The sequence below is a fragment of the Passer domesticus genome, chromosome 3, assembly GCF_036417665.1.
Source record: "Passer domesticus isolate bPasDom1 chromosome 3, bPasDom1.hap1, whole genome shotgun sequence".
NCBI classification, from domain to species: Eukaryota; Metazoa; Chordata; class Aves; order Passeriformes; family Passeridae; genus Passer; species Passer domesticus.
In genome coordinates, this window is record NC_087476.1 from 1,158,327 (window position 1) to 1,170,585 (window position 12,259).

Here is a 12,259-nt window from a genome sequence, read left to right on the forward strand (position 1 = left end):
GGGAGTGCCAGATCCCACCTGCCACACCCCAAATTCCCACTCACCCGCACGATGTAGACTCGGACCAGCACGTTGATGGGGTCGTTGCTGGGGATCCCCTGGAACATCCCAAAGGTGGGGTCATACCCTGCCTCCTTGCTGATGTCATCGGGGAGCGGCACTTTGTAGACGCACATGGAGCCCTGGTGTGAGGGAGGGCAAAGCCCACTGAGTCCTGCTTCCCGGGGCCTCGAGGGAGGCAAACCCATCCCAAAAAAACCTCCCCAAAATCCCAGCTGGCATTCCTAACCACTCACCTTGAACCTGCCCACTATCCGCTCCTCCTCCGTGGCATTGTCATCGTTGTCCCCAATCTTCCCCCGGAGCAGGTTGAAGGTGTGCAGCCAGTCCTCAAAGTTGTCAAACTCTGTTTCCAGCTCTTTGTTGAAGACCTGAGGTGGAAAAAAAAAGTTAAAAGGAGGGAATTTGGGATAAAAACAAAGGTGAGCAAAAGATGTGGGGAGTACTCAATCAGCTCAGAAGGAACGAAGGGCGGGACAAGGGGAAATGGCCTCAAGCTGTGACAGGGAGGTTCAGATTGGATATTGGGAATAATTTCCCCATGGAAAAGGTGGTTAGGTGTTGGAAGGGGCTACCCAGGGAGGTTTGGAGTGCCCATCCCTGGAGGTGTCCAAGGAAGGCCTGGGTGGGGCACTCAGTGCTCTGGGCTGGGGACAAGGTGGGGATCAGGCACAGCTTGGACTGGATGGTCTAGGAGGTCTTTTCCAGCCTCAGTGATCCTGGGATTCTGTGAACATGGACACCTCAGCTCCCAGTGGTTAATTTTTCTAGGAAGGAGAAAGATCTCTAGCATTATTGGGTTGGAAAGAGGGAATCTTGGAGCAATGGGTGAGGCCATTGTTCCTGCTCTGTGCAAAATCCAGGTCTAAACCCCATCTGAACCCCAGAACCACAGGCGACATGAATCCTGAGAAATCCTTGGGATTGTTGAACCAGAGCCCACCCCTGTCCTGAATCCTGGCTGGGCCAGCAGGAAAACTCTCCCTTGGAGCTGGGACACCTCCAAGCTGCCCCAGGGATGAGCCTATCCCAGGAAAATCCCTTTTCTCATGACCTCCAGCTATGGAGAGAGGAGGGGAAGCCTCATCCCAAGATAAATCCCTAGAAGAGATGTCCCAAGGCACATCATCCCCACAATTAGGTACTTCCTCAGAAGCACCCTGGTACCTTGAGTTCATCAATCTTCTGCTTGTTTTTCTTCTCAGGGAGCTCAGGGACAGGCTGCTGCTTCTTTTTCTTGTCATCTTTGGGTGCCTTGGTCTTGTCCTTGTCCTTGTCCTTGTCCTTGTTCTTCACCTGGGCCTTGGAGCCTTTAATGGGAGAGTCACCAAGTTTGGTGTCACTCCGAGTCCAGGGGGGAGTGGCATGGAGGGAGGAGATGGAGAGGAGGGAGGGAGGGAATGGAAATGAGGGTGAGGAGAGATGAGGGAGATCCGGAAGGGCTTGGACAAAGAAGAGAAGCATGAAATCTGCCAGCTGCTGCTGCCTGCAAGTCTCATCCCAGCCCTGTCCTTTCTTTCCTTGGCTCTGGATCCCAGTGTCTCCAGCAGTCCAGAGATCTCTGTGGTGCAGGGAATTCCAGGGCTGACCTGAGCAGGAATCACTTGGAGGACTACAAAACATGGACAGAGCCCTCTGACAGCGGTGAGAAAACCTGGTCCTGCCCACGGCAGGAATGGTGTGGCCAGCAGGAGCAGGGAGGTCACTCTGCCCCTGCAATGGACACTGGTGAGGGCACTCCTCGAGTGCTGTGCTCATCTCTGGTCCCTCAGTTTGGGAAGGACTTTGAGAACCTGGGAAGTGTCCAGAGGAGGCAACGAGGTTGGAGAGGGGCTGGGAACACAAACCCTCTGAGGAACCACTGAGGGAGATGGGGGTGCTCAGCCTGGAGAAAAGGAGACTCAGGGGTGCCCTCATCACCCTCTCCACCTCTGAAAGGTGGCTGTGCTCATCTGGGCTGGGCTCTTTCTCCAGGAACTGACAGAACCAGAGCACACAGCCTCGAGCTGCACCAAGGGAAATTTAGGCTGGATATTAGGAAACAGGTTTTTTAGAGAAAGGGTGATAAAGTTCTGGAATACTCTGCCCAGAGAGGTGGTGCAGTCCCCATCCCTGGGGGTGTTTAACAAAGCCTGGATGTAGCACTGGGGGCCAAGATTGAGTTGAGGTGTTTGGGATGGGTTGGACTTGATGATCTTGAAGGTCTCTTCCAATCTGGTGATTCTGAGAATTCTGGGAATTTTGGAAATTCCCAGGGACCGGAGAGGTGGTGGAGTCACCATCCCTGGATGTATTGAAAAAGAACCTGGATGTGGCACTGGGTGCCAGGGTTTAGTTGAGGTATTGGGGCTGGCTTGGACTTGATGATCTTGGAGGTCTCTTCCAACCTGGTCATTCTGGGAATTCTGGGAATTCTGTGCATTTTCTTCCTCCTGCCAGAGACTTCTCCTGCTTTATGGAGCCTGGGGAGGGGAACCTCAGCCTGGGAATACAGAGGGGACAGTGCTTGATGCTGCTGCCCTCAGATTGTCCAGGATTAGCTGCAACCACAAGTCACCAGAGTCTCATTTGGGGCAATCGCCAGCCACGGAGAGCTGGGAAGAGGCTGCTGGAAAAGGTGGATTCAAAGGAAACTCCTCCCTGCTCTGCAATCTCTGTCCCTTGGTGCCTCTGCCAGCTTTCATGAGGGCTGGACATTATCTAGTGATGGGGACAGACAGAGAGATGGAAAAACATGGATGAGGAAAGGGGGAAGGAGTGGGAGAGCCAAGGGAAATGGATCATTCTAAAAAGAAATAAAACCCCAAAAGGCACCAGTGCAAGCCGTGAAGAACCTGCTCAGAGTTGTCTCCAAGCTCAGCAAGAAAAGACCAAATTTTTCCTGGGATGCTAAAATTGATCTTCCAAAAGAAACCAGGCTCAGAATTTTACTCAGCTGAAGGGTTTTGCATCACCTGGGCACAACAACAGCCCCCTGTCATGGGGACATGGACAGCAAGGGTGGAATTCCTCAGGGATACCCTTCCAAGCCCTGCTGGTGGCATGGCCAGATGGACAAAGTCACCCTTGTCCAATCACTCCCAGAATTCTTGGTAGGCATAATTTCTGGGACAAAATTAGTCTCCCCCAAATTTAAGCAAGGTCAGAAGCCCACCTGACCTACAGACCCAACTTCCTTCAGAGGAAAACACATTTAGGGCATCATTCATCTCATAATTTTATAAAATTATAATAAGTGAAAAATAATATATAATGTATAAAATTATATAAATTGATAAGTTAATTGAGAGAACTTGCCCTAATTGCGTATTTGTCTTCACTGCCCACATTAGGACACCAGACAAAGAGTTCAACATGCAGGGAAAAACCCTGCAAAAACCCACAAAAATGAACCCTTTTTGGGAAAACACAACACGCCGGAAGTGTCTGGTTTAGCTGGAGAGCCATGGAAGATTCCCAAAGGGATGTCCAAGCACCAAGAGGGATCCTGGTCCCACCTTTCCCTGCCATGTTCCCTCTATCACTCCCAGCCTTACCCTCTCCAATCTCCATCTCCTCCTTCTCCTCTGCTTCTGCCGCGGCTGCTTCCTGCTGCCGGAGTTGCTGGGGAGAAAGGAAATCACTGGATATTAGGAACAATCTTTTCCTGGAAAAGCTGCTCCAGGCAGTGGTGGGGTTCCCATCCCTAGGGGGATTTGAAGCCACGTGGATGTGGCACTTGGGGACATAGTGGTGCCCTTGGCAGTGCTAGGAAATGGTCAGACTCGATGGTCTCCAAGGAGACCATCATGAACAATTTTGGGATTCCACAATTTCTGGAACCCAGGACACAGGGAATGTTTCTCTGCCTGTCCTGAGAAGTCCTGATCCCCAGGGGAACACTGCTTTTAACCTTCGTCCATGGAGAAATTTCCAAGATTTCGGGATAAATTGGAATCTACGAGTGTGTGAAATAGATAATAGTGTAGTTTATCACAGGATGAAAAACTTGGGTTTTGGGTTTTTAGTATGGAGATGGATAGAAGATAAGATGGAGGATTCTGGGCGTTGTCTGATCTCCTTTTTTTTCTTCATCCGCTCCATTTTCTGCACTGTTGGTGGCACAGAGGGATTGTTTAGAAAAAAATGCAATGCAGATGTTGCATGGACAGACAAATAATTAGTTATTGGTAGAAAGGTAGATATAAAATAGATTCTAAGCGTTAATTGGACAAAATAGCTTTAAAAGACGTTGAACCTGTGTGTTTTGTGACTTTTGGTGCCCTCTCTTTGTACGCTAAGTCTGAGATGTTTTTTTTTTAACTTTTGATAAAACAAAAATAAACAACAACCTGAAGACCAAAAAAACCAAAAGTCCCATTTGTCTCTCAGTCCTGGCACAGAACCTTTTTAGGGCTCTCCCCATCAGGGGGATCCTCAGGAGGAGGTGTTTCCACACATAAAAAAGCTCTTTCCACAGCCCCAAGGTTTTGGAAGGAGCTGGAATTAGGGGAGACCTCTCAGGAAGGAAACCATCTCCCCTGGATACCCCTCCCTGCTGCTCCTCACCCACCTCCTTCATCGTCTCAATGGAAGCGAAGTACTTGGACCACCAGTCCAACATGCTCTCGTCTGGCTCCTCCTCCTCCACTTCCTCCCCACCTCCTCCTCCTCCTCCTCCTCCTCCTTTCTTCTTCTTCTTCTTTTTCTCCTTCTCTTCCTCGGTCTGAAGGGAACAGGGAAGCACAGACAGGGAAGGGGAGGGATCAGGTGAGAGGGAATTGTTTCTGGAAGTACAAAAGTGAAGCACCTGAGGAGAGAGAACCCCCCAGGCTTAGGGGCCTCATGAACTTTCTCCCTTTTACAGCCACAGAACACCCAAGGGTGACCAATATTTTGGAGAAAGTGCCAGAATCACGGAATGGTTTGGGTGGGAAGGGACCTTAAAGCTCATCCAATTCCAATCCTGACACCTTCCACCATTCCAGGTTGTTCCAAACCCCATCTAACCTGGCTTTGGACACTTACAGAGATGGGGCAGTCCCACAACACCTCCCCACTTCCATCATCCTATTTATCCGTGCATTTCCCAGGCTACATCTCTGGAAACTTCCATGGCAAGAGTCAATCTGTGCCCAGCAAAGCAGCTGGGGTCCCCTTGGTGGAGCAAGGGAACCTTTCCCAGCTGGTACCTGGTTGTGGTGGGAATACTCAAATCCCTCCTGCAGGGCACTGCCTGTCCTGGGAGAGCTGGGATGAGAAGCCCTGGGACAGCTGGGATAAAAATTCCTGGCCCAAAAGAGCTCCCCAGACTGCAGGGATGAGGCCACTGCCACATCCCTTGAGGGGACAGCGCTGCTGTGTCTCTGTCCTGGGACAGAGGGGTGATGTCCCTGCCTGGCTCGGGCTGGCGAGGGTGCCTGGTCCATCAGAAGTGACACTGAAGAGGGAGCAGGGGGTTGGGAGCAGGGGTGCAGAGAAAATCCACCACTTACCACATCCACCTTCACCACTGCATCGGAATTCTGCCGCCCGGGATGGAAGGGAACAGGGAGAGGGAGAGCAGGTTAAGGACACAGCCTCAGCTGAGTGCAAATCATCAGTCCCGGGGTGGTTTGGGTGGGAAGGGACCTTAAAGCTCATCTCATCCCACCCCCTGCCATGGGAAAGAAAACTTACACTCTCCCAGGGTGCTCCCAGCCCCATCCAGCCTGGCTTTGGGCACTTCCAGGGATCCAGGGGCAGCCACAGCTTCTCTGGGAATTCCAGCCCAGCCCCTCCCCATCCTCCCAGGGAACAATTCCTAATTCTCAATATCTTATCCAGCCCTGCCCTCTGGCACTGGGAGCCATTCCCTGGCTCCTGTCCCTGCAGGCCTTGTCCCCAGTCCCTCTGCAGCTCTCCTGGAGCCCCTTCAGGCCCTGAGCTCTCCCTGGATCCTTCTCCTCTCCAGGTGAGCCCCCCAGCTCTCCCAGCCTGGCTCCAGAGCAGAGGGGCTCCAGCCCTCAGAGCACCTTGGCAGGAATCCATTTTTGTGGAGGAAGCTCTGGAGCAGCAGTGTGGGAAAAGGAGTTGAAATTCCCATTCTGGGCACAAAAACGGGCACAGGCACATTGAGTGTGACACCCCTGGGACACGCTGCCTCCCCAATTCTAGGTGAAATCCCTCAGAAAACGACAATTCCATGAGGAAGGAGGTGCTGCCACATGGACACTCACAGCTTCCAGCTTCACCATCGTGTCCATCTTCTTGATGGGGACCTCGGGTTCCATGTTGACCACGATCTCCCCTGTGGGGTGAGAACGATGGGCCCTGCTGGTCATGGCCAGGTAGCCGTTGAGGTGTTTGGCTGGAGAGAGGACAGAAAAGGAGAAAGAACAAGGGAGAGGGACAGTGGAGAGGAGAAACCGACAGTTCAGTCGAGATCCTACAGGATTCAGGCCAGAAAGTGAGAGTTTGGATGAAGTCCTACAGGATTTAAGCCAGAAACTGAGAGTTCAAGTGAGATCCTACAGGATTCAGGCTGGGAACTGAGATTTCAAGTGAGATCCTACAGGATTCAGGCCAGAAACTGAGTTCAGTTGAGATCCTACAAAATTCAGGCTAGAAACCAAGATTTAAACAGAGATCCTACAGGATTCCAGCTGGGAACTAAGATTTCAAGTGAGATCCTACAGGATTCAGGCTAGGAACTGAGATTTCAAGTGAGATCCTACAGGATTCAGACCAGAAACTGAGAGTTCATGTGAGTTCCTACAGGATTCAGGCTGGGAATCAAGATTTAAAGTGAGATTCTGCAGTATTCAGGCCAGAAACTGAGAGTTCAGGTGAGATCCCACAGAATTTAGGCTGGAGTGCAGTGGGACCACCTTATTTGGAGCAGTGGTTTAAGGATTAGGAATTGGGATCTTGCAGGGAAGGGAAGTAGGGATTAAGAATGGGATCATGCTGGGAAGGGCAGTAGGGATTAGGAATGGGATCATGCTGGGAAGGGCAGTAGAGATCAGGAATGGGATCATACTGGGGAGGAGGGATTAGGAATGGCATGATGCTGGGAAGGGCGTTAGGGATTAGGAATGGGATCATGCTGGGAAGGACAGCAGGGACCAGACATGTCCTTGGGAATCTCGCCCAGCCTCCAGCCCCAAAACTGAGAGGACAGGAGTAATTCTCAAGGCTCCCAAACCCTCAGCTGCTGGGATGGGTGGGAAGTGGGTCTGGGATGGGTTTTGCTGCTGGCACTGATGGATTGGGGTGGTTGGGGTTGAGAGGGGCCTGGACCTCTGCTCTTTACAGGCACCACAGGGACTGAGTGTGGCCAAATCCTGTCCCTGTCCTGAGGAACATCTGGGGACTCGAGTCCTGAAGCTGCAGAGATGTTGGAGGTCAAGCTTGTTGGAGCTTAAGGAATAGGGAATTTTTATTTTATTTTTTTTGTTTATTTTGTTTTTTTGTTTTTGTTTTGTTTTGTTTTGGGAAGTTTTGACTTTTAGGAGAATGTTTTTGGTCTTTGTTTATGGAGAAAGTTTCTAAGACTTTGGGATGAATTGGAATTTATGAGTGCATAAAATGGATAGTAGGAATTTATAGGTGTGTGAAATAGTTTATTATAGGGTGAAAAACTTAGAGTTTTGGGTTTTTAGTATGGAGGTGGGTAGGAGGTAAGATGATGGATTTTGGGGGTTGTTTGATCTGTTTTATGTTTTTAATTTGTTCTATTTTTTATAGTGTTGGGAGTATAAAGTAATTGGTTAGAAAGAATCACAATGTAGATGTTGTGTAGATAACAAATAATTATTGGTAGAAAGGTAGAAATAAACTACGTTTTAAGATTTAATTAAATAAAATAGTTTCAAAATATTTAAAATTTGTGTGGTTTGTAACTTTTAGTGGTGTTTTCTTAATATGCTAAGATGTAAATAGTGTATATAAATATATATAGATAAAGAGATATATACATATAAGTAGATATATAGATATATATTGTATATATAAATAGTGTATAAAATTTTTAATTGGAGAAAAAGAAACAATAATTTGAAGATCAAAAAACTGAAAGTCCTATTTTCTTTTCACTTTTACTACAAAATTTTTTAGTGGTCTCCTCACACCACTTGGAACCACCAAAGTGCTGAAGTTAGGGTTTTTTATGGTGTTCTGGACCCAAAACCAGAATTTCCGTGGGTTAACCAACCATCTCACGGTCTCACAGCCCATCCCACCTCCCTCCTGTCCCCGCGGATGTCCCAGACGGGGTCCCCCTGTCCCAGTCCTGGTACCTGCCATGTTCCAGTGCTGGGCTTTCTTGTCGGGCGGGCGGTAGATGAACTTGCGGAGGGAGCTGACGGTGTGGGAGCCCACCAGGGTGTAGCGGCCGAAGGCGCGGCAGTCCACCACGCGGATGTTCAGGGGCGGGTGCAGCAGCTCGTTCTCAGGGAGGTCCTGGGGAGCAGCGCAGGGAGGGTCACCGAGGGCTGGGAGTGGATGGTTTGGGATGGGAAGGGCAGGAGGGGTTGGGAACGGGATTGTGTTGGGAAGGAAAGTAGGGATTAGGAATGGGATCATGCTGGGAAGGGCAGCAGGGATTAGGAGTGGGATTAGAATGGGAAGGACAGCAGGGATTAGGAATGGGATCATGATGGGGAGTAGGGATATGGAATGAGATCATGCTAGGAAGGGCAATAGGGATTAGGAACAGGATCATGCTAGGAAGTAGGGATTAGGAATGAGATCATGCTGGGAAGAAGGGTTTAGGAATGGGATCATACTGGGGAGTAGGGATTTGGAAAGGGATCATGCTAGGAAGGCTGGTAGGGATTAGGAATGGGATCATGCTGGGAGGGGCAGTAGGGATTAGGAATGGGATCATACCTGGGAAGGCCAGTAGGGATTAGGAATGGGATCAGAGTGGGGAGTAGGGATTTGGAATGAGATCATGCTAGGAAGTCTGCTAGGGATTAGGAATGGGATCCTGCTGGGGAGTAGGGATTTGGAATGACATCATGCTAGGAAGGGCAGTAGGGATTAGGAATGGGATCATGCTGGGAAGGCCAGTAGGGATTAGGAAAGGGATCATGCTGGGGGGTAGGGATTAGGAATGGGATCATGCTGGGAAGGACAGAAGGGATTAGGAACGGGATCATGCTGTGGAGAAGGGGTTAGGAATGGGATCATGCTAGGAAGTCTGGTAGGGATTAGGAAAGGGATCATGCTGGGGGGTAGGGATTAGGAATGGGATCATGCTGGGAAGGACAGAAGGGATTAGGAACGGGATCATGCTGTGGAGAAGGGGTTAGGAATGGGATCATGCTAGGAAGGCTGGTAGGGATTAGGAATGGGATCATTCTGGGGAGTAGGGATTAGGAATGGGATTGTGCTGGGAAGGGCAGTAGGGATTAGGAATGTGATCCTGCTGGAGAGGGCAGTAGGGACTGGAATTGGGATCATGCTGGGAAGGCTGGTAGGGATTAGGAACAGGATCATGCTGGGAAGTAGAGATTAGGAATGGGATCATGCTGGGGAGTAGGGATTAGGAATGGAATCCTGCTGGAAAGGGCAGTAGGGATTAGGAATGGGATCATGCTGGGAAGACCAGAATTGGGATCATGCTGGAGGAAGAATTCCAGAACTTCTCCAGCAAATCGTGGTTTGGGAGCCCTCGGGTGAAAGAATGGTGTCTGTGTGCTTCATTGCTTTGGGAAAACTGGAGTAAAGGGCTTGGAGCCCTGGTGGGCTCCAGAAATTCTGGGCTCCAGCTGAGGGATCAGAGGGATTGGGCCACACTCACCACCTCGAACCACTTGACCAAAGTGCTGAAGTTGGGGTTTTTCTTGTAGTTCTGGATCAGGGCAGACTGGACGCCCTTCCCAGCACACTCGATGTCCACGCGGGGCCGGTCCACCTGGGCCAGGTTCACTCTCTTCAGGTCCCTGAGCCCCCAGAACAAGATCTAGGGCAGGAGGAGGAGGAGGGAGCATGTGAGTGAGAGAGGGATGATCCCTGAGAGCTGGATCTCCAAGGAGAGGGATCCCACTGCTGATGTCATCACAGGGCAGCGGTGGATCCCTGAGGTGTCTCCTCCTGGCACCCTGCAGCCCAAGGTCTCCAGCCTGCTGCCGGTGACATTTTCCTGCCTTTCTCCCTTCCTGGCCTTTTCCTGCCCTGGGAATCCTGCTCTGTCCATTTGTGGTGGCTCTGGATCCTGCACTGCCATCGCTTTGTCCCAGTGGAATCAGTGTCACTGGGGAAACTTCCCTGACTCAGCCTGGGATAACAGAATGCCACCATCCAAAATTCCCCAAAATGGAGATTTTTTCCCCCACCTCCTCATTCCCCATGGCTGTATTAAAATTGTGAGGAACATTTATTGTGATGCAAATGTTTGGAAAACCAGGAGCCAAAATCCCTTTGGGGACCTGGTCAGTGGCACCTCACCTGAGCAGAGACACCTTCACCCAGGGCTGAGATGTGCCCTGAACATCCCTGTGGGCATTGCCTGGGTCATGGATGTCCACCAGGACCTCCAAGGGACACATCACAAAACCATGGAGTCATTTGGAAAAGTCCTCCAGGATCATCGAGTCCAACCTGTGACCAGTCCCCACCCTGTCCCCAGCACCCAGTCCCCACCCTGTCCCCAGCACAGAGCACTGAGTGCCACATCCAGAGCCCGACCCCTCCTGGCTGTCCCCTCCTGTCAGGGAGTTGTGCAGAGCCACAAGGTCCCCCCTGAGCCTCCTTTTCTCCAGGCTGAGCCCCTTGCCAGCTCCCTCAGCCTCTGCTGGGGCTCCATTCCCTTGCCAGCTCCCTCAGCCTCTCCTGGGGCTCCATTCCCTTCCCAGCTCCCTCAGCCTCTCCTGGGGCTCCATTCCCTTCCCAGCTCTGTTCCCTTCCCTGGACACGCTCCAGCCCCTGCAGGTCTGTCCTGTCAGGAGGGGCCCAGAGCTGCCCCCAGCACTGGAGGTGCCCCAGCAGTGCCAGCACAGGGGATGGGCACTGCCCTGGGTTGTGCCCACAAAATTTTGGATACAAAATCCCCCTTTAGATATCCCTGGATATATGAGAGGCTTCCCATCCTCATTGCCTGAGGCTGATGGGATACAGAACCCCTGAGCTATGGGATTGTTTTGGGAGCAGATGATCCAGATCCATGTCCACCTCTAACATTCTCTGAGCTGCCTCTCAGCCCAAGTGCTGCTCACTCACTGTCCTGCCCAGGTTTGACAGCAAGGAATGATCCAATTCCCTGGTTGTTTTTAGGGATGCTGCAGTCTGGTTCCCAGTCCGGCCACCATGGACAGATCCTTGACTCCCAGCTCCCTCTTGCCCATCCAACACCCTTGGAGATGCTCTCCTGCTCCAGGCAGGACATTTGTTACCTCCACTCTGTATCTGCTCAGCACCGGCCGAATTCCCAGAGGCACGGGCAGGATGGGACCTCGGTCCATGTCCGTGGGGCCGTCGATGGGGGGCAGGTCTGATTTACCCCCAGGGCCGATCTGGAAGAGGTGGATCATGGATTAGGATCTGCTCCTCTGAGCTGCTGGGAAGCAGTTTTTGTCCTTCTCACAGAATTGTGGAATCACAGATTGGGTTTGGGTTGGAAGGGACCTCAAAGATCAGCTCATTCCAACCCCTGCCATGAGCAGGGACAAATTCCAGAGGCAGCTGGGCTGTGTCTCAGCTGGAACTGGTCCCATTTGTTGGAGCTGGGGTCTCTCAGAGGGCTGAGAGCCCAGGACAGGTGCTTTGGGAAGAGGAAAACACAGGAGCATAAGATGCTGGGAATTCCACACAGAACAGTCCCCAGAGCAATCCAAACTTCTCAGCCCATCAATGCAGCCCATCCCAGGACTGTTCCATCCTGGAATTGCGCCTGCTGAACTGTGTGTGAGGAAACTGAGTTTTGTGGTCACAAAGCTCAGCCTAGGAGCAGGTTTAAGGTGCCATTTTCAGCCCAGAGGTCAGTAAAGATCAAATATCCCATGTGAGCCATTCCCCCAGTCCAAGGAAAATTGGGAGAAAAAGAGTTCGATGAACACCTGCCCTGGCAGAGAGAGGAGATAGGAAAAGCATTTCAGCAGATAGAGCACGAGGCACAAAAGTGGAAGAATTTAACTCTGGTACAGCTAGATTATGAATCATGGAACGGTTTGGTTTGAGAGGGACTCTAAAGACCATTGAATCCCCACCCCTTGCCATGGTCAGGGACCCCTTCCAC

General features: G+C 51.1%; 1 protein-coding gene across 4 annotated transcripts in view; it reads right to left on the reverse strand.

Annotated features, from left to right (window-relative positions):
• OTOF (otoferlin) overlaps positions 1–12,259 on the reverse strand; it is a 110,352-nt gene that overhangs the window by 17,104 nt on the left and 80,989 nt on the right. For 3 of the 4 annotated variants that reach the window (XM_064411463.1, XM_064411466.1, XM_064411465.1), the window contains 10 exons: positions 11,418–11,537; positions 9,827–9,988; positions 8,319–8,481; positions 6,258–6,388; positions 5,535–5,564; positions 4,613–4,765; positions 3,597–3,663; positions 1,228–1,370; positions 297–431; positions 45–182 (listed from right to left, as the gene is read on the reverse strand). In XM_064411463.1, the coding sequence (XP_064267533.1) occupies positions 45–182; positions 297–431; positions 1,228–1,370; positions 3,597–3,663; positions 4,613–4,765; positions 5,535–5,564; positions 6,258–6,388; positions 8,319–8,481; positions 9,827–9,988; positions 11,418–11,537 (1,242 nt within the window). The remainder of the gene's footprint in view (positions 1–44; positions 183–296; positions 432–1,227; positions 1,371–3,596; positions 3,664–4,612; positions 4,766–5,534; positions 5,565–6,257; positions 6,389–8,318; positions 8,482–9,826; positions 9,989–11,417; positions 11,538–12,259) is intronic. The other variant, XM_064411464.1, reaches the window with a different exon arrangement.